Consider the following 22,219-nt stretch of genomic DNA (forward strand, 5'->3'; position numbering starts at 1 on the left):
TCCGCCTGCCTCTGCCTCCCAAGTGCTGGGATTAAAGGCGTGCGCCACCACCGCCCGGCTGAAAGCCTGCCATCTTAAGATATGTGGGCCAGTATATTTGATAAGAAGACATTATAGGCCTGTGGTGCACACCTTTAATCCCAGCACTTGGGAGGCAGATGTATGTGGATCTCTTTGAGTTCCATGCCAGCCTGGTCTACAGAGTGAATAGGCCCTTCTTTTCCCACACACTCCAAAAATGATAGTTATATAATTTGTTAATCCTAAATACTTGAGCAAATTGTTAACTCACCTTGTTCCCTTTTTAAAATTCAAGGAATTCATTTTTAGAGTCCTAGTCCTGCAAGAGTGTCTGCAGATTATTTAACTAAGGGTATTTCTGACATTGTATACTTTGGCAAGATTTTAATCGAAATGAAGGCTATCGATAGTGTCTTTTCTGATCTTAGTCTTTTGTTACTATAGAGAATTGGTTTTTGGGAGTTCCGTGCAAGTCCAAGGGCAGCTGGTCAAGAGTCAGTCCAAGAGGCAAAATGTGGAACTGAAGGCAGAAAAGATTGAGGTTATTGGAAACTGTGAAGCCAAGGTATGTTTACTGGTAGCTTTAGGGGACTGTTTAATTTAAAACAGGAGTGGTCTGTTTAAGTCTGTTGAGAGGGAGTTTCATTCGTGACTTCTCTGATCCCTGAAAACAGACCACAGAGCCTTTGTGAAGTAGCATTAGAGTGATTGCTTTAGCTTCTGGGAGCACAGTGTTCACTAGTCTGTGCGCCCCTGTAGTGCCTGTCCCTTCTGAAGTCTGTCCTCTAGACATTGGCTTCTTGGTTTTGCTAGACCTGATTTTAAATATCTCATAGGCATAATTCCTGTCGCTTGGCTTCTGTTGTTTTTATACTTTTGATTAGTGTTGTATATTTACTTTAAACTTTTATTGTTCCTAATCCCAAATCTAAGACCTCAACATGTACATGAGTGGTATCCCCTGCCCCCTGTCCTTGTGGTGCTAAGAATCAAACCCCAGATCCTGCCATGGGAGTAAATGCTACCCCCTCCCCAAGCTGAGTGTTAACATATTCAGACATGAAAGAATTCTGAATCTCTACTGATGGGACTATAGTTTACCTCTAATAAGTGTGATACTTGTTTCTATACACCATAAAAACCAATATTGACCCACGATCTAAAGTACAGAGGAGACTAGAAGAAGCAACATGTTCTTCTTTTTAATTTTGCTGTTATCTTCAATTGAAACTTCAGGTTTTGTTTGAAAAGATGTTTGTCTTGTTAATTTTGTAACCTAAGTATGGATGGGTTGGAAATGTTTCAGGTTAGAGTGACAATTTCCTTTAATTTTTCCCAATCTTCAGTACTGTGTTAAATGAAAGAAAGCTGTTGCCTCCCCCTCTTGCTGTTAGATAACAATAACAAGTTGACAAACAATAAAGCAACCTTAATCAGTTATGCTTGTGGGCTTTCAAGATATTGGGAGAAATACCAACTGTGTGTATGTATAGCGGTAGAAAGTCTTTTATGCCTGTAGTGTTTTGAGGAAACACTACATATGTCAAAGTAAATTATTTTGAATAATTACGTGTAAACCCCTTTAGTGACAGCTAATGGGTAGAAACTTGGTAGTAACAGGCAGGCCTCAGTGACTGAGTAATTTAACTGCTAAGCAGTAAAGCTGGCTGTAACCCAGCATCTCCCTAACTCCACCCACCTGTTGTGTTTACTTGATAGAAGTAATCGGGTTACAGTCCATTCTGTTAAGAAATAGGGGCTGGAGAGAGGCTCCAAGGATAAAGATGCTCATTTCCAAGCTTGATGACCTAAGTTTGATTCTTGGGACCTACATGGTTGAAAGAGAACCAAGTTGTCCTCTGATCTTCACACATTTGGTGTGAGGTCTGTGTGTGTGTGTGCAGAAATGTGCATGTTACACACACAAATACATGTAATTAACTTTTTTTTTAAATAATAAAGAGGGAAAGTATCTTCCAAAAGCACTACTGTTTTAATAAATACTCTCTGTTTTTGTTTTCTTTAAATTTTCCCCATATTTTTGGCAGGCATTCCCTATAAAGTACAAGGAGCGGCATCCTCTGGAGTACCTGAGACAGTACCCTCACCTGAGGTGTAGGACTAATGCCCTGGCTTCTATACTGAGGGTCCGCAGTGAAGCCACAGCTGCTATTCATTCCTACTTTAAGGTAAGGCGTTGCACTTCCATGTGTTCTTTGTAATGCAGAATTTTGTTTTTGTTTTGAGATAGGGTTTCTCTGCAATTTGAATAATTGTAAGCCTGGAGCACTTTCCAGAAAGATCTCATTTGTCCTAAACACTCTATTCCATAAAAGATTAAGTGTCACAGACGTGTGTGTGTGTGTGTGTGTGTGTGTGTGTCTGTGTGTGTGTGTGTGTGTCTTCCCCCTCCCCCCTTCTCTTTCCTTGTGTGTGTTTTAATGGCATTGTTGAGGAGTAACTGGCATAAAGAGCCGTGCATACTGTGTGATGTGTATGGCCTGATGAGTTTGGACATGGCTATACACGTGAAGGCATCAGCACGGTGAAGGGATGCGCTTGTGACCCTGAAAGTTTGTATCTGTAATACCTCTTATTTTACCTTCATTTTTGAATACTTTTTGGGATATAGAATTGCAGGTTGGTAGACTGTTTTGTATATATGAGTGTATGAGTGTTTTGCATTCTTATATGTGCACGCATGTACCATGTGGAAGCTAGAAGAGAGTGTCAGATTCCCCTGCAATGGGAGTTACAGACAGCTGTGAGCCACTATCTGTGCTCAGAGAACTGAGCATCCTATGGAAGAGAAACAAGTGTTCTTAACCACTGAGCCACAAGGTCTTTTTAAATAGGCTTCTCTTGATGTCCCGTGTAGTCCAGATAGCCTCAAACTCTTGCCTCAGCTTCCCAAGTTTGAGGGTTTCAGACATGAGCCCAGATTCCTTAAAGTGCCACTGTGTCTTCTCATTGTTTCTAGTGAGATTGATGTCCTCTTTTAACTTGGTTCCTCTGACTCATACCTTTTCCCCTTGGCTTCTCTTTATCAATGTTTTTGTTTGTTTTAAGATTCAGTTATTATGTGTTTCGGCATATTTTATTTGTCTCTCTTAGGGCTGGTTAAGTTCTTAGGTACATAAGTTGGTCATTTTTATTGATTTGGGCCTTTTTGACTTTAGTTTTTTGTTTGCTGTGTTGCTGAAGCTTTCCTGGCATTTGTAGCTTTCCTGATTTTAGTCCCCTTTAGCTAGCCACATGTCATCATGCTGAGCTCCTGAAGGGTGCTTTTAGCCATCACTCAAAAAAATATTTTTTCTTGTCTCTGAGATTACCCCCATGTTAGACCACTTAAGAATATCACATAGCACACTGAACCCAGGGCCTCAAGCAAGCTAGGGAACTTTGCATTGCACTTGTGAGCAAAAGATCCATTCCTAAGCCTTGTTTGTTTTGAGACAAGAATATCATTAAGTTGCCCAGGCTGACCTTGAACTTGTGATACTCCTACCTCAGCCTCCTAAGTAACTAGAAGGCTTGTACAAGTTCACCCACCTGGGACTTGTTTTTTATGTCTTTCATACCTACTTAACTAACTTCCAGCTAAGGCCATCCTCTGACTCATATGCAGCAGGAACCATGGGTCTCTCCATGTGTATTCCTTGGTTGGTGGTTTAGTGGGAGCTCTGGAGGGTCCAGTTAGTTGATACTATTGCTCTTCTATGAGGTTGAAAAACCCTTCAGCTCCCTCATTCCTTCCCCTGACTCTTCCCTTGGGGTCCCCAGGCTCAGTCCGATAGTTGGCTGTGAGCAGCCACATCTGTATTGGTCAGGCTCTGGCAGAGCCTCTCAGGGGACAGCTAAACCAGGCTCCTGTGAGCAAGTGCTTCTCGGCATCAGCAATAGTGTCTGGATTTGATGTCTGCAGATGGGATGGGTCCCTAAGTGGGGCAGTCTCTGGATTGATTTTACTTCACTCTCTGCTCTTTGTTCCTGCATTTCCTCTAGACAGGAACCATTCTGGGTTAAAATTTTTGAGATGGGTGGGTGGCCTAATTCCTCACCCAGGAGCCATCACTATTCACTGGATATGGTCTTTACAGGTTCTATCCCCTTTGTTGAGTATTTTGGCCAATATCGTCCCAGTTGGGTCCTGGGAACCTCTTGCTTCCCTGGCATCTGGGACTTCCCAGTGGCTACCCTCAGTTCCCTATCCCCCACTGCTACATACCTCCATTCAATTTCCTGACCCTCTGTACTTCTCCCTGTCTCCTCCCACACCTGATTCCACCCCACTTTTTCCCTTCCTCTCCTCTCTCCTTCCCAGGACCCTCCCTCCCTCTACCTTCCATGATTATTTTGTTCCTCCTTCTAAGTAGTACTGAAGCATCCACAGTTTGGTCTTCTTTCTTCTTGAGCTTTATATGGCCTGTGAGTTTTATCGTGGGTATTCCAAGCTTTTGGGCTAATGATCCACTTATCAGTGAGTACATACCATGTGTGTTCTATTGTGACTGGGTTACCTCACTCAGGATGATATTCTCAAGTTTCATCCATTTGCCTCTGAATTTCATGAAGTCAATTGTTTTTAATAGCTGAGTAGTACTTCATTGTGTAAATGTACCACATTTTCTGAATCCCCCATTGAGGGATATCTGGGTTGTTTCCAGCTTCTGCCTATTATAAATATGGCTGCTATGAATATAGTAGAGTATGTATCCTTATTACATGTTGGAGCATCTTCTGGGTATATGCCCAGGGGTGGTATAGCTGGGTCCTCAGGTAGAACTATTTGCAATTTTCTGAGGAACTGCTAGACTTATTTCCAGAGTGGTTGTACCAGCTTGCAATCCCACCAGCAATGGAGGAGTGTTCCTCTTTCTCTACATCCTCACCAGCATCTGCTGTCACCTGAAGTTTTTGAACTTAGCCATTCTGACATGTGTAAGGTGGAATCTCAGGGTTGTTTTGATTTGCACTTCCCTAATAACTAAGGATGTTGAACATTTCTTTAGGTGCTTCATGGCCATTCAAGATTCCTCAGTAGAGAATTCTCTGCTTAGCTCTGTACCTCATTTTTTAATAGGGTTATTTGGTTCTCTGGAGTCTAACTTCTTAAGTTCTTTATATGTATTGAATATTAGCCCTCTATAGGATGTAAAGATTTTTTTCCCAATCTGTTGGATGCCATTTTGTCCTATTGACAGTGTCCTTTGCCTTACAGAAGGTTTTCAATTTTATGAGATCCCATTTGTCAATAGTTGATCTTTGAGCCTGAGCCATTGGTGTTCTGTTCAGGAAATTTCCCCCTGTGTTTGATATGTTTTAGGCTCTTTCCCACTTTCTCTTCTTATTGGATTCAGTGTATCTGGTTTTTTGTTGAAGTCCTTGATCCATTTGGACTTGAGCTTTGTACAAGGAGATAAGAATGGATCGATTTGCATTCTTCTACATGCTGACAGACACTTGAACCAGCATCATTTGTTGAATATGCTGTCTTTTTTCCACTAGATGGTTTTGCCTTCTTTGTCAAAGATCATGTGACCATAGGTATGTGGGTTTATTTCTGGGTCTTCAGTTCTATTCCCTTGATCTACCTGCCTGTCCCTGTACCAATACCATGGACTTTTTATCACTCTTGCTCTGTAGTACAATTTGAGGTCAGGGATGGTGATTCCCCCAGAAGTTCTTTTATTGCTGAGAATAGTTTTTGATATCCTGGGTTTTTTGTTATTCCAGTTGAACTTGAGAATTGCTCTTTCTATCTCTGTGAAGAATGGAGTTGGAATTTTGATGGGGATTGCATTGAATCTGTGGATTGCTTTTGGTAAGATGGCCATGTTAATTATGTTAATCCTACCAATCCATGAACATGAGTTATCTTTCTGTTTTCTGAGGTCTTCCATTTCTTTCTTCAGAGACTTGAAGTTCTTGTCATACACATCTTTCACTTGCTTGGTTAGAATTACACCAAGATATTTTATATTATTTGTGACTGTTGTGAAGCGTTTTATTTCCATAATTTCTTTCTGAGCCTGTTTATCCTTTGAGTAGAGGAAGGGTACTGATATGTTTGAGTTAATTTTATACCCAGCCACTTTGCTGAAGTTGTTTATTAGCTGTAGTTCTCTGGTGGAATTTTGGGGGGTCGCTTATGTATACTATCATATCATCTTCAAATAGTGATACCTTGATTTCCTCCTTCCCAATTTTTATCCCTTTGACATCTTTTTGTTGTCTAATTCTCTGGCTAGAACTTTGAGTACTATATTGAATAGATAGGGAGAGAATGGGCAGCCTAGTCCCTGATTTTAGTGGGATTGCTTCAAGTCTCTCTATTTAGTTTGATGTTGTCTACTGGTTTGCTGTATATTGCTTTTACTATGTTTAGGTATTGGCCTTGAATTCCTGATCTTTCCAAGATTTTTAACATGAAGGGGTGTTGCATTTTGTCAAAGGCTTTTTCAGCATCTAATGAGATGATCATGTGTTTGTTTTCTTTTAATTTTGAGTTTGTTTATATAATGGCTTATGTTGATGGATTTCCATATATTGAACCATCCCTACATCTCTGAATGAAGACTACTTGATCGTGATAAATGGTCATTTTATTCAGTCTGTGAGAATTTTATTGAGTATTTTTATATCGATATTCATAAGGGAAATTGGTCTGAAGTTCTCTTTCTTTGTTGGGTCTTTGTGTGCTGTAGGTATCAGCATGATGGTGGCTTCATAGAATGAATTAGGTAGTGTTCCTTTTGGTTCTATTTTGTTGGCATAGTTTGAAAAGTATTTGTATTAGGTCTTCTTTGAAGGTCTGATAGAATTCTGCATTAAAACTGTCTGGTCCTGGGCTTTTTTTTTTGGTTGGGAGACTTTTAATGACTGCTTCTATTTCTTTAGGGGCTATGAGACTGTTTATATGGTTTATTTGATTCTGATTTAACTTTGATACCTGGTGTCTTTCTAGAAAATCGTCCATTTCTTCTTGATTTTCCAGTTTTGTTGAGTATAGGCTTTTGTAGTAGCATCTGATGATTTTTTTTGAATTTATTCTGTTTCTGTTGTTAGGTCTCTCTTTTCATTTCTGATTTTGTTAATCTGGATACTGTCTCTGTGCCCTCTGGTTAGTCTGGTAAGCTATGGCTAAACAACATAGTTTACCTATGTTGTTGATTTTCTCAAAAACCAGCTCCTGGTTCTGTTGATTTTTTTTGTATAGTTCTCTTTGTTTCTAATTGGTTGATTTTAGTCCTGAGTTTGATTATTTCCTGCCATCTACTTCTCTTGACTGTATTTTCTTCTTTTTGTTCTAGAGCTTTCAGATGTGCTGTTAAGCTGCTAGTGTATGCTCTCTCCAATTTCTTTATGGAGGCATTCAGAGTTATGAGTTTTCCTCTTAGCACTGAGTTATCATTGAGCAGAGAGTTGTTCAGTTTCCATGTATATGTGGGCTTTCTGTTGTTTTTGTTGTTATGGAAGACCAACCTTAGTTGAGGCTTGTTTTGTGACCAATTATATGGTCAGTTTTGGAGAAGGTACCATGAGGTGCTGAGAAGAAGGTATATTCTTTTGTTTTAGGGTGAAATGTTCTGTAGATATATCTGTTAAATCCAGTTGGTTCATAACTTCTGTTAGTTTCACTGTGTCTTTGTTTAGTTTCTGTTTCCATGATCTGTCCCTTGATGAGAGTGGGGTGTTGTGTGAGGTTCAGTGTGTGCCTTGAACTTTAGTAACATTTCTTTTACAAATGTGCTCTTGAATTTGGGGCATAGATGTTCAGAATTGAGAATTCATTTTGGTAAATTTTTCTTTTGATAAGTATGAAGTATCCTTACTTATTATTATTTTTTTTTGCTAACTTTTTGATGGAAGTCAATTTTATTCGATATTAGGATGGCTACTCCAGCTTGTTTCTTGGGACCATTTGCTTGGACAATTTTTTTTCTAGCCTTTTATTGTATATCTTCATCACTGAGGTGTGTTTCCTGTATACAGCAAAATTCTGGGTCCTGTTTACATATCCAGTCTGTTAGCCTATGACTTTTTATTGGGGAATTGAGTCCATTGATGTTAAGAGATATTAAGGACCAGTGACTGTTGCCTTCTGTTATTTTCGTTGTTAGAGGTAGAATTATGTTTGCGTGGCTCTTTTCTTTTGGGTTTGTTGTGAGAAGATTAATTTCTTGCTTTTTCTTGGGTGTAGTTTCCTTCCTTGTGTTGGAGTTTTCCTTCTGTTATCTTTTGTAGAACTGGACCTGTTTAAATTTGGTTTTGTCATGGAATATCTTGGTTTCTCTGTGTATGTTAATTGAGAGTTTTGCTGGGTATAGTAGTCTGGATTGGCATTTCTGTTCTCTTAGGGTCTGTATGACATTTGCCCAAGATCTTCTGGCTTTTAGAGTCTCTGGTGAGAAGTCTGGTGTAATTCTGATGGGTCTGCCTTTATATGTTACTTGACCTTTTTCTCTAACTGCTTTTAATATTCTTTCTTTGTTCTGTGCATTTGGTGTTTTGATTATTATGTGACTAGGGGAATTTCTTTTCTGATCAAATCTATTTCTTGTATGTTTATGGGCATCTCTTTCTTAGGTTAGGGAAGTTTTCTTCTATAATTTTGTTGAAGATGTTTACTGACCCTTTAAGATGGGAATCTTCACTCTCTTCTATACCTATTATCCTTATAATGAATGGTCTTCTCATTGTGTTCTGGATTTCCGGATGTTTTGGGTTAGGAGCTTTTTGCATTTTGCATTTTCTTTGACTTTTGTGTCAATGTTTTCTATGGTATCTTCTGCCCCTGAGATTCTCTCTTCAATCTCTTGTTTTCTGTTGGTGATGTTTGCATCTATGACCCCTGAAAACTCCTACGTTTTCCATCTCCAGGGTTGTCTCCCTTTGTGATTTCTTTATTGTTTCTATTTCCATTTTTAGATCCTAGATGGTTTTGTTCAATTCCTTTACCAGTTTGTCTGTGTTCTCCTTTATTTCTTTAAGGGATTTATATGTTTCCTTTTTAAGGGCTTCTCCTTGCTTACCTGTGTTCTCCTGTATTTCTTTAAGGGAGTTATTTGTGTCCTTTTTTATTATTTATTTATTAGATATTTTCTTTATTTACATGTCAAATGATATCTCCTTTCCCGATTTCCCCTCAAAAAAAATTAAAAAAAAAAAACAAACCCCATTCCCTCCCCCATTTATGTCCTTCTTAAAGTCCTCTATCATCATCATGAAATGGGATTTTAGATTAGAATCTTGCTTTTCTGGTGTGTTGGGGTGTCCAGGGCTTGCTGTGGTGGGAGAACTGGGTTCTGAAGATACTAAGTTTCTGTTGCTTATGTACTTGAGGTTGCCTTTTGCCATCTGGTTATCTCTGGTATTTGCTGGCTTTGTTGTCTCTGACTGGAGCCTGTGCGCCTGGATATGTCAGAGTTCATGGGGGTCAAGCTGTCTCTGGGTATGTTTGGGGTGTGAAAGGCTGTAACACAGGGTCCACTCCTGGGCACAGATGTCAATTGGAAGTGTGCAGATGCAAATTGGAAGCTTTTCAAGTACTTTTCAAATACAGAACACAGGCCTAGTTTTAAGACTATGAACTTCTGTATGTCTAATGCCTCACTTGTAAGTTAGTTTTGATTAATTTGTTTCATTTTGCCTCTTTATATACTGTTTGATTTTCAGTTGCTACCAGGTGATGTGGGTTTTGCTTTGTGAATACAGAATATTTGTAAATGTTCTCAATCTGTGTTCTGGTATATCATTAAGTTCTGAAAACTGTTCAGTACTTTGGTTCATCATGTCTGAAACAGTGCTCAGTATACTGCTGATTATTTGTTATGGTCTAGGCCAGTGGTTCTCAATCTTCCTAATGATGTGACCCTTTAATACAATTCCTCATAGTTGCGACCCCCCCCCATAAAGTTATTTTTGTTTCTATTTCATAACTGTAATTTTGCTACTGTTGTGAATCATAATGTAAATATCTGTGTTTTTTGTGAAAGAGTCATTTGACTCCCAAAGTGGTTTTCCTGCACAGGTTGAGAAACACTGATGGAGGCAAGCCTTCCTGACTATTCTATCTGGCTGTGCAAGCATCCAGGCAACAAGCAAACACTGGACCCTGTCCCTGCCAATCTCTGTGGACCATTCCATTCACAACTTTGCATAGTTCCTTCCATTCTTGTACTAATCAGTTCTGTACCTGGCACACCTGGACAGCACTCTAGCCAGCCAGTTCTCACCTGTCTGGTATTCTGGCCTATGAACTGTAGCCATTTTGTTTCTTCAGACTCTTGATAGTTCTTCCTCAGCTCAGGGAAGCTTCTGGGGCTCACCTTACTCCCTCCTTCCTGAGCTACATCTGGAAGGTTCTTACTACAGTAAGCTGGGAGCCTTGTTTCTTTCTTAAAACAACACAGTGCCTTTGTTGTCTGATGTCTAGTATCTTGAAAATCATTGTTTCAGGATGGGGGCAGCTTTTGGGATGTAAATAAATGAATAAATAAGAAAAATCATTGTTTCATATGTTTTGCCTCCTGTTTTAATCCTATTTGTTTTGTGAATGTTCAGATGAGAGGGTGAATCCAGTCTCTCTCTGTATGTTGTCCATATCTGTGGGAGGCCAGTGGTGAGCCAGCAGACAAAGCCTTTGCTGTTTTCCTGTGTCACCTCTTCAGACTCTGCTAGTTTGCAGAGGCAGTACAATACCATAGTCTTTCCCTGGGCCACCCGAACGCATGCAGTTTCAGTCTCGTTCTGCTTCACCAGGACACTTCATGCTTTTTGGAAAGGTACACTAGATCTTATTTCTGGAAGACTACCAAAGAGCATGATAGCCTTAAGGTATGTAGTTTTGTTTAAACTAAGGAAAGTAAATTATAGTATGCAATTTTATCCCATTATACCTTAAAAGGGCCTATTTACATGCCATCTTACAAATTTATTCATCCACTTTTTATGACCTTTAGTAGTATATGACCCAGACAAATATAAAATGTCTCAAGGAGTGGTCCCCGCCGGTTATTGGAGAGCGCTTGTTCCAGTTCGCCCACCATGGCGTCCGTGGGGACCCTCACTTTCAATGAGTATGGGCGCCCCTTTCTCATTATCAAGGACCAAGATCGCAAGTCCCGTCTCATGGGGCTTGAGGCCCTCAAGTCTCACATCATGGCCGCCAAAGCTGTAGCAAACACAATGCGGACATCACTGGGACCAAACGGGCTGGACAAGATGATGGTTGATAAGGATGGCGATGTGACTGTAACAAACGATGGTGCCACCATTCTAAGCATGATGGATGTCGATCATCAGATTGCCATGCTGATGGTTGAGCTGTCCAAATCCCAGGATGATGAAATTGGAGATGGGACCACAGGAGTGGTTGTCTTGGCTGGTGCCTTGTTGGAAGAAGCTGAGCAACTGCTGGACTGAGGCATCCACCCAATCAGAATTGCTGATGGTTACGAACAGGCTGCCCGAATTGCTATACAGCACCTGGACAAGATCAGTGATAAAGTGCTTGTTGACATAAACAACCCTGAACCTCTGATTCAGACTGCAAAAACCACACTGGGCTCCAAAGTGGTTAACAGCTGTCATCGACAAATGGCTGAGATTGCTGTGAATGCTGTCCTCACAGTGGCAGATATGGAGCGGAGAGATGTTGACTTTGAGCTCATCAAAGTGGAAGGCAAAGTAGGTGGCTGGCTGGAAGACACCAAACTCATAAAGGGTGTGATCGTTGATAAGGACTTCAGTCACCCACAGATGCCGAAAAAAGTGGTCAATGCTAAGATTGCGATTCTCACGTGTCCATTTGAGCCACCTAAACCAAAGACAAAGCACAAGCTGGATGTCACGTCTGTGGAGGACTACAAAGCCCTGCAGAAGTATGAAAAGGAGAAGTTTGAAGAGATGATTAAACAGATCAAAGAAACTGGTGCTAACCTAGCTATTTGCCAGTGGGGCTTTGATGATGAAGCCAATCATTTACTTCTTCAGAATGACCTGCCTGCAGTTTGCTGGGTAGGAGGACCTGAGATTGAGCTGATCGCCATTGCATCAGGAGGACAGATTGTCCCAGGGTTCTCAGAGCTTACCTCTGAGAAGCTGGGATTTGCTGGTGTAGTGCAGGAGATCTCGTTTGGCACTACAAAAGACAAAATGCTGGTTATCGAGAAGTGTAAGGACTCCAGAGCTGTGACCATTTTTATTAGAGGAGGAAACAAGATGATCATTGAAGAAGCAAAATGATCCCTCCATGATGCCTTGTGTGTCATCCGGAACCTCATCCATGACAACCGTGTTGTGTATGGAGGAGGGGCAGCCGAAATATCCTGCGCCCTGGCAGTCAGCCAAAAGGCAGACAAGTGCCCAACTTTGGAACAGTATGCCATGAGAGCTTTTGCAGACGCCTTGGAGGTCATCCCCATGGCCCTTTCAGAAAATAGTGGCATGAATCCTATCCAGACCATGACTGAAGTTCGAGCCAGACAAGTGAAGGAGTCTAACCCTGCCCTTGGGATTGACTGTTTGCACAAGGGCAGTAACGATATGCAGTATCAGCATGTCATAGAAACCTTGATTGGCAAAAAGCAGCAGATCTCTCTTGCCACACAGATGGTTAGGATGATTCTGAAGATTGATGACATCCGTAAGCCTGGAGAATCTGAAGAATGAACTGTACCATTTACCACTGTGACTAAATAAAGGGTGTGTCTGTCAAAAAAAAAATGTCTCTAGAGCTAAAATGAAAGGGTGGTGGTTACGGTGATGTGTGTGTGTGTGTATGTGTTTGTGTGTGCATCCTAGACTTTTCAGTAACTGAGAAAAATAGACCTGCTTTAAAACAGTTTTATTTAGTTTTGGCCACTAGATGGTGCTATTGACAATCCATTGATCCACTGACAAGTAAACTTTACCTACTTTTGTATATTTCTTTATTATTTTGAGCTTTTATAAACTATGAAAACAATTTAAAATATAAACTATAAAATCTGACATAAGAAAAATAGTTAAAATGGAATAAGTCTAAGTATGTGGTTGAAAGTAATTTTAGCATTGTTAATAGTTATAAAGGCAAGATACTTAAATGATATAAATTTACCTTTTAGTTTTTTAAAAACTATATTTGATGTGTATGTGTGTTTTGCTTGCATGTATGTGTATGCAGCACATGTGTTCTTAGGCCTGTGAATGTCAGGATGGGGCTTGAGGTCTCCAGGAGCCAGAGGGAAGAGATGATTGTGAGCATCGTGTGGGTGCTGTGACTCTCTGGAAGAACAAGCATGCTCCTAGCACTGGCTAAACCATCTCTCCACCCTCTTAAAGTTTTTAATTTTATTAAAAAATATAATCCTCATGTTTCATTTTGTGGTGTCTGCTGTATACATGACAATTTGAATTGTATATTTTCGAGAAGTCACTAGAACCAGAGTGTTCATGGCTAAAATCTCAAGTACTCAGGACACAGAGGCAGGAGGATTGCCAGAAGTTGTGGTTAGTAATTACCATCTCAACCAGGGCTGCATAGTAAGATTATGTCTCACAAATCCACAAAAAGACCATTATTGTATTTATAAATAATGGTTACATGTTACCTAATATTTGATATTGTTTCTTTGATTTATTACTGTAAACTTATAAAAAGATGTTAAAATTTCATAAATTCCAGACCTATCATATTTGTTAATATAGTAAAAAACTGGGGATTTGAATACTATTTTAAGCTAGGATACTGTAACAGTCTAAGTCATTTTTTGGTTTGAATATCAAAAATGATTTTGTGCAGATGCTGGGGCTGTGGTCCTGTTGCTCTTGTTCTGGGAAGACCTCAGTGACTCAGTCGAGGCAGACACCAGCTCCCTTTGCGGCTCACTTTGCATTCAGTCTGTGTCTCTCTCCCACCTTCTCGTTTTCAGACTTTGCTTGTGCTACTTTTACCGCCCTTCCTTTCAGTTTTCCCCTTCATAGCTTTGGTAATGCTGTGGACTTCGATGAGCTTTGCTGGCAACGTTAAAACTTACAAGCTGATGTCCTCCTGGAACAGCTCGGCATGAGTTAGTAAGATAACCCCCGTGTTCTGTTGGCTTCGTGCTGTTTACCTCACATCTGCTGCTTCACATGGCTGTTCCCCAGCACTGCTCTTGGCAACTGTAGTCAGCCGTTACATTTCTTCTCCCACCCTCGTTTCCTTTGGATTTTTCACTTCCTTTCTTTGTTTACTGTGCTCATGCTCAGAGTTGCCTACACTCACATGGAATAAATGATTCATGTCCATAATTCTTGGCTCATAAGAAATAAAATTTTATGCAATAATCTTATTGATTGTATTTCATTGGTCCTTTCTAGTGTGCCCTGTGCAGCACCTTTAAGCAGGCTTTCAGGTTAAGTGCATATCTGAGTAATTTCTGGGAGCCTTAATTTATAGCTTGGATGTTTAACCAGTCCATATCACTGTAAGTTGTTGGTTAAATAATTTCTTTTGTGGTCAGAACTCTTGAATTCAGAGCGGGTCATACTTGGAAGGTCTCCCTCAGATTATGACTAAAGATGTTTTTACATTCTACTAGTGATAGGCAGAACCTGGCAGGGATGCAAATGCATGAATTTATTGTATTGATTTCAAGGCTGAAATTCTGCATTAAGTAGATAGCATTTGCCTGTATACTGTAAAGTCTCTTTAAGCTATCTGCACTCCCATCCTGCCACATCCATTCTAAATGTAACCTTTTGCCTACATGCATAATCAAAAGGAGAGAAGCATAACCTTGAAGTTGATGGGTTATTTCAATCCTGCTAGCAACAGCTTTTGTGGTTCACTAATGGAAATAGTTGAAGACTTGATTGAAAGGACTGTAGTTGGGCGCCTCTGTGATGGATGGATGGGCTTGCTCCTCTCACAGTGTTCTGTAGGCAGAGGAAATATGCTCACCGCCTGTGTCATGTGCAGTGTGCATTGTACCATCGATTGAATGACAGAGACTTGTTAGATCCTTCCTCCTTCTTCCTATTTACTTCTTTAGTCCCTATTTATCAGCCATTATTTTCTCCTTTTCGATGGTTCATTACTGCTGAGGTTTTATTTTAAGATAAATCTATATTGTTCACTTTGTATTCTGTTAGCAGTGTGGGCAATGTCATTCCACAATAGCATTGGGTGAAAGTGTGTTCCTTAGATCATCCTCATTATATCAGGAGTGAGCAGGAGAAATAGCATTGGGGGTGGGGCGCAAGAGTGAGTTTAAGAGCTTGTGCTGGGATAAGGATTGCTTATTTTTGAAATGAAGTAGTTAGACAAGGTACTCTAAGTCTGCTACATATTTGAATTTTTTGTATGCTTCTAAGCATAATTAAACATTCAACTCTCCAGGTGTGATGATCTATGCCTATAATCCCAGCACAAGAGGATGAGAGACAGGAGGATCAAGCATTCAAGGCCAGCCTATTATAGCTATTCCATAGCAAACCTCTCTCAAACACCCATAAACAAAGAAAAACCCACTTACCTGATCTTTGAACAGTGTTATATTTGGAGAGTTGTGGAGAGCTACATGATGGCATGATGTTGGTACCATTTTAATAGTAAAACAACACAGCATTTGTTCTTGGAATTCTTTCACATACGTACTGAAGAGTTCTCCTTCTCTTCTAGGACAATGGCTTTGTGCACATTCATACCCCAGTACTCACATCCAACGACTGTGAGGGGGCCGGAGAGCTTTTTCAAGTGGAGGTAAGTTATATTCCCCTCTTACTGCTGCTTAATATTTTTTCTTTAAGGATTTACTTTAAGTTTAGTAATGGTTGTGTGGACTGAAGATTCTGACTAGCACCTGAAGCTTTCAGTAGTAATCCTTGAACAGCATTCACATGACACCAATCTCCTGTTATTCCACTGTAGCTAGAAGGGATGCATTTTAACTTAGCATTCTGTTTGCTTTTTCATGGAATATATATGTCAATGAAATCAGGGAGGAATACTTAGAGTCAGGAAGGGGAGCAGGGGGCAGGGCAGGAGAATGGCAGGGAGGAGAAGGGTTATAAATAAGAACAAAACATTACAATATATGTATGTCTATAAAATGTCACAGTGAAGCCCATTTCTTTGTATGTCAGTCAAAAAAAAAATGAAAAAGTAGAGTTAAAATCAAGAATACAAAAGTATTCACATAAAGAATGAATTTTCCAAAATTGTAAAGGAATAAATTTTTTCATAAGAAATGATTCACCTCCTAAAATAGGTTTTTTCTCTGTTCAACTTTTAGTTTTGAGCATATTTTCTCAACATGTCCCCCACCCTCTTCTCTGCTCCCCGGTTTGCCCCCTTTGTTCCCCTACACAGTTTTGCTTCTGCTTTCAGGTCATATATACATATGCATTTTATGTACTCATATAAAATCTAGAAGCCAATAATGAGATAAAGTGTGATATTTGTCTTTCTAAGGTAGACTTAATGTCATAGCCCTGCCTGCATCCATTTTTCTGCAGATAGCATCTTTGTTCTTTATGACTGAAAAAAAATTCCATTGTGTAGACAGGGAAATTAGCTCCTTTGGTAGAATACTTACCAAAGCCTTGGGTTCAAATCCTACTATCTCATGAACATGGTGTGGCCGTGAATATTTGTAATTCTAGCACTGGGGAGATGGAAGCGATGGGGTCAGAAGTTCAAGGTGACCTTCATCTATCTCTAAAGCAAGTTCAAAGGTAGCCAGGTTACATAAAACTTGTCTTTAAAAGACTTCCATTGTGCACACTTACTGTCCTTTGATGATGAACACTTAGGTGGTTTTATTACTTAGCTATTGTGAGTAGTGTTGTAATAAACATTAGCGTGCAAGTATTTCTTTGAAGTCTACCAGGAGTCATATATCTAGGTCATGTAGGAGATTCAGTTCTGGAGTTTGTGAGGAACCTTTTTAGGGATTTCCATAGAGACTGGACTAGTTTACGTTTATCAACAACAGTGTGTGAACATTCTCTTTTGTCCCATCCTTAACAGCATTTTTTGTTGCTTAGTGACTGCCATTCTGACTAGTGGGGGGTGGAATCTCAGTGTAGTCTTATTTTGTATCATTATGCTAGTGAAGATGAACCTTTCTTTCCTTTCATATGCTTATTGGCCATTTTCCTTCCTCTTATTTATCTCGTTAGACTATTTATCAGTTGGTATGGGGGTTTGAATGAGAACGGCCCCCATAGGCTCATAGCTTTGAATACTTGGTCACCAGGTAGTGGCACTATTTGAAAGAATTAGGTGTGGCTTTGTTAGAGGAAGTGTCACTGAAACTGGGCTTTGAGGTTTCAAGGGTCCAAGTCAGACCCAGTGTCTCACTCTCTCTCTTCCTACTACTGGATGTAGAGCTCTCAGGAGCTCTCTTCAGCACCTGTGTGCCACCATGTTCCTCCCCACCATGAAGACCATGGGCTAAACCTGAAACTGTAAGCAAGCCCCAGTTAGATGCTATCCTTTAAAGAGTTACTATGGTCAAGGTGTCTCTTCACAGCAGTAGAACACTGACTAAGAGAATTGACTTCTTTGATTCTAGTTACTTAGGTTTTTTTCTTTTTCTTTTTTCTTTTTTTTTGGTCTTTATATTCTAAGTATTAATCTTCTATTGAATGCATAGCTAGCAAAGATTTTTCTCATTCCAAGACAGTATCTTTGCTCAGTGGCTTCTCTTGCTCTACAGATCTTTCTAATTCATTAGCTCTCACTTGTCAGTTGTTGGCATTATTTCCTGAGGGTGTAGAAAGTCCTTACCTATGCCTGTATCTTAAAGTGTCTTCTTTACTTTTCTTCTAATAGTTTTAGACTTTCAGTCTCTCATTAAGGTCTTCTATCCATTTAGAGATGATTTTTATACAGGGTGTTTGATGGGGATTTAGGTTCATTTTTCTGCATGTGGCCATCCAGTGTTCCTGGTACCATATGTCAGAGAAGCTGCATTTTCTCCAGTGTATAATTTTGTTTGTCGTTGTTAAAACTCAGATGGTGGTGATTGTATGCATTCAAAAAGCAACAAATAAAACCATAGCAGTATTCTTAAAACTGTTCTTCCAGTTGTTCTTTTCCTTTTCTTCTTAGTATTCTGAATGTGGGCTGAAGAAAAATTAGCCCCTTAAATACACACTATCATTCCTTAATCTAAACTACTAAACTACTTAATAGTTAAAAAGGATGAGGATTCAAGTTGTTACAAATAAAACGGGAATTTTTAAAGGAACTCAGTCAAGTTAAAAAAAATGTCTTTCTTGAACCTTAATGATAAATTTGGAGATAACTGATTTGCTTCCAAAGAAATCTCTAAGCAGATCTGATAGATTACATCATGTCTTCTGACCTCAAAATCACTCAGAAAGGCAAGTTACCGGATGAGTATGACTAAGAAGAGGAAAATATATTTCTAAAGCTAAACAAGTGAGAAGTGTTCTTTGCTCATGAGCATGATCAAGACCAGGGGAGTTTTACATGGTGGAATTAGACTCCCGCTGTTCGGAATACCATAAAGATGTGCTCTGAAGTGATGCTATACCTATAGTCACATAGGCTGGACCTCGGCCGTCTGTAATGCCTGTGCTGTGTATGACTTGCCTTCTCTTTACCTACAGAAGTTCAGGACTAGGATGTAACCGGCAAGCCATTTATTGTTTGGAAGCCAAGTTTACCAGGTTTACTTTCCTTCACCCTGTCCTTCAGAAGTCATTGTTAATCTCCTCCTAGCTGCTTGTTCAGGCTTAGGGGTACAAATCTTGGCATCTACCTTTAAAAAGGAATGGACTTGGGTATTTAAATTTTTGCTTTTTTTAATGGGGCCGCCCTTAGCATTGAAATATCCCTAAGCATTTAAAGATAAAAATACATAGTACACAGCAGTTTGAGGGCAGCCTTAAGAGTCACCTTGGAAAATCTAAGTCAGAATATGTACTTTCAGTACCCACTAAGAAGTGAGTGTATGCCCTGTTCAGTTCTATTTCCTTTCTGTCATCTCTAGTTCCTGTATGAAGACTTGGGTAGTTGATAAGATTTAGGGACTATTACATACATATGTAAGGCGTTGTTTTCAGGGCTTTCATTTGTCATTCAGTACACATTTGATACTATCTGGGTTCAAGATGCTTTGTTGAATATTGCACAGGATATGATGCTGTAGTTGAGGTTTTGGGCTGCAAACTAGTAAGTTAGGACGTGATAAAGGGAGGATCCTGCTTCTTATCATCCTTGATATTAATCTTACACTGTCTGTATCTCTTTCCTGGTTGGTCACAGTGTTCCAGCTGGATTCAAAACTGTTTCATCTTCACAATTCTGGAGCATGTGTGGATGGTCCCCCGTTAGGATGAATCAGTTTGGGATTTTTAAAGCTGCAAAAAGTGGTAAGGGTTCAGCAGTAACAGAACTTTGGTTTTGCTGTGCTGGGAATTAAGCCTAAAGCCCTAAACATACTAAGTACTCTACCACTGAACCCTCAGCCCAGAAACCATATTCTGAAATTTAATCTTCTTCTAGACTGATAATATGTGGTAGGAATATTTTTTCTTGATTTTTGGATAGCAGCAGCAAGTCACAACTACCAGTCAGCTCTGTGATACTTGGCACATACAGTGTGGCATGCTGCTACATCATAATATTCAATGGGGTAGATATATTAAATATATTTTTCAATATTTAATACTTTCAATTGATGAGGAACTTATCAGGATGCAATCCCATTGTAAGTCTGGAAGCAAGTGGTTTGTTTCTGAGAAGGTAAAAGAGATGGCATGAATTAGAGGCTGTGGGCAGAGAATGAGGTGAAAATATATGTACAATTGAGATGCCGCTGTTACCAATTATAGGTGATAGGGAATCACAAGCAAAATTAGGTCAACGATAATTAAGTAGATAGAAAAAGCTTGAGGGCCTGAAGAGATAGCTCGACAGTTAAGACCCTTACCCATCTTGTAGAAGACCCAGGTTCAGTTCCAGTACCCACATGGCAGCTCACAACTGCCTCTAACTCCAGCTTCAGCTTCTGGCCTCTGGGGTTGTCTGCCTGCTTGTGGTGTACATATTCTTCTCCCAACATACACATAAATGAAAAATAAACAAATCTTAAAGTTCTTAAGTGAGCGTGTGAATTGACTGTGCTTCAGAGAAGGTGTTCTAGGGCAAGAAGACTTAGAGAATTGAATTTCCGGGGGCGGGGGGGCTTTTATTGGACTTCAAGTAAACACATGGAAAGCTGCCCGTTGATGGAGTATAGAGGGTAAAGATGGACGGGATTAGGAATGAGAACAGGAGTTTTATTGTGTGTGTTTTAAAAACTGTTTTGTTGTAACTAGGAAAGCAACTCAGTTGAGAGAATTCTTGTTCAGCATACACAAAGCCCTGGGCTCAGTTCAGGTGGAAGCAGAAGGACCAGAGCTTAAAGTTATCCTCACTATATTCTGAGGACAGCCTGAGGGGCGCAAGATGAGACCCTGTCTGTAAAACAACGTGAGAGCACTTTTTGAGATACGTTTCATGTACCATTCAATTTACTCACTTAAAAATACAGTCCTGTTGTCTTTAATGTGTTGGATGAGTTTCACTGCTTGAGTGTGTTAGGCGAGTTTTCCAGTCAATTGCCATGTTTCAGTATGAGAGCATTTCATCACCTCAGAAACAAACCCAGAACTCACTAGCAGCCTTTTCCCACTGATCTACTTTACATAGATTTGCTTTTCCTGTAATATTTCATTTGTTGTAGTATTTGAGGTTCACCCATGCAGTGGTGTGTATCTGTGAGTACTGCTGTGTTTATATCCAGTTCGTATCCTAGTGTGTGGGTGCCCACATGATGCATATCCACCCATCATCTGATGAACATTTGTCTTGTTTTCTACTTTGGGGATAGTATGAATACGAAAGAAAAGGTTAGTGCAGTGTTTTTGTCTGGATGGACATTTCATATCTAATAAAAGCCCCCAGGAAATTCAATTCTCTAAGATTTGGTAACTTTCCAACATTTCAAAACCTTTTATAGTATTTTCCAAGGTGGCTGTACAATTATATTGCCACCAACACTGATAAGGGGGCTCCAGTTTCACTGCATCCTTACCTACACATGTGTTATTTTCAGTCTCTGATTATAGTTCTCCTGGTGTGTGGCGTGGTTTCTTGTTGTGGCTTTAATTTCATTATCTTACTTACTTAGGAGGGTGAGTGTCTTTTCCCACTTGTATTGAATATGTGTCTGTCTAAGCCCTTTGACCTTTTTGGAATTGTGCTGTTCTTTTGTTGTAGGAGTTCTTTTACGTAGTCTAGAGATAGGAGATTCTTCACCACCATCACTCCCCCATTACTTTTGCCCAGCACTGTGAAGACCATGTGCTCTCAGGAGCACAGCCTTGAACATGTCCACATTATACAGACTGTGCACTTACTGACTTGGGCAGGCTTTCTTTGGTTGTCTCTTCCCCTGACCACAGGCTCATTGCTTTATAATTTTCAACAAAGTCATGGGCCAGAAATTGCATCATAAAATGATTCAATCAAATACAGGCTCCATTATAGGGATCATTCTCATGGTCAGTATGCACATTTGTTCTGACCTCAGAACTGTTTTCAGCCAGCTTTCCCTGTTTCTTTCCAGCACACTAATAGATCTACAGTTTAGCCTGTTCTCAGTGCATCTGCCAGTCTCTGTTGCCTATTGCTGCACTATTGCTGCAGTCACTGCCCTTCTGGAGAGCATGCTTCCGTGTGACCTTTCCCACAGACTGTTGCAAATCGTGACCTTTAGTACAGATTTGGACTGATGCTCTACGCCCTGTGTCTCTGCAGAGCCAGGGTTCTAGTGCTCCAGGCAGACACATCAGTGACTCTGAAGGACTTCCTCGTTTAGAAACTGAGTGCTAGGGGGAACAGCAGCTCCAGGTGTCCTGGGTGTGCCTCACCTGGCCTGGAGTTCTTGAACTGGAGCAAGAGACTTCCGCCTGGGTGGGACCCATGGGGCAAACAGAGGCTTGTGGTTTGGCTGTATCAATCTAGGTCATTGGCTCTCAACCTGTGGGTCTGAGAGTCCCTTTGTGGTTTGCATCTCAGATATCCTGGATATCATATAGTTATACTATGAGTTATAACAGTACCAAAATTACAGTTATAACAAAATTATTTGGGTGTGGGGTCACCACAATATGAGAAACTGTATCAAAGGGCCTCAGTGTTGGGAAGTTG

At 40.1% G+C, this 22,219-nt stretch overlaps 1 protein-coding gene and 1 pseudogene across 3 annotated transcripts in view; both read left to right on the forward strand.

Moving 5' to 3' along the window:
• The window catches only part of Nars2 (asparaginyl-tRNA synthetase 2, mitochondrial), a 110,162-nt gene that overhangs the window by 7,221 nt on the left and 80,722 nt on the right, over positions 1 to 22,219 (forward strand). For both annotated transcript variants that reach the window (XM_031387416.1, XM_031387417.1), the window contains exons 3-5: positions 466 to 586; positions 2,070 to 2,210; positions 15,671 to 15,751. In XM_031387416.1, the coding sequence (XP_031243276.1) occupies positions 466 to 586; positions 2,070 to 2,210; positions 15,671 to 15,751 (343 nt within the window). The remainder of the gene's footprint in view (positions 1 to 465; positions 587 to 2,069; positions 2,211 to 15,670; positions 15,752 to 22,219) is intronic.
• Positions 11,060 to 12,750, forward strand: LOC116102584 (annotated as a pseudogene). The gene has a single exon (XR_004123232.1). The product of XR_004123232.1 is annotated as a T-complex protein 1 subunit epsilon pseudogene (transcript).

This window comes from Mastomys coucha, unplaced genomic scaffold (assembly GCF_008632895.1).
Source record: "Mastomys coucha isolate ucsf_1 unplaced genomic scaffold, UCSF_Mcou_1 pScaffold21, whole genome shotgun sequence".
Classification (NCBI taxonomy): domain Eukaryota; kingdom Metazoa; phylum Chordata; class Mammalia; order Rodentia; family Muridae; genus Mastomys; species Mastomys coucha.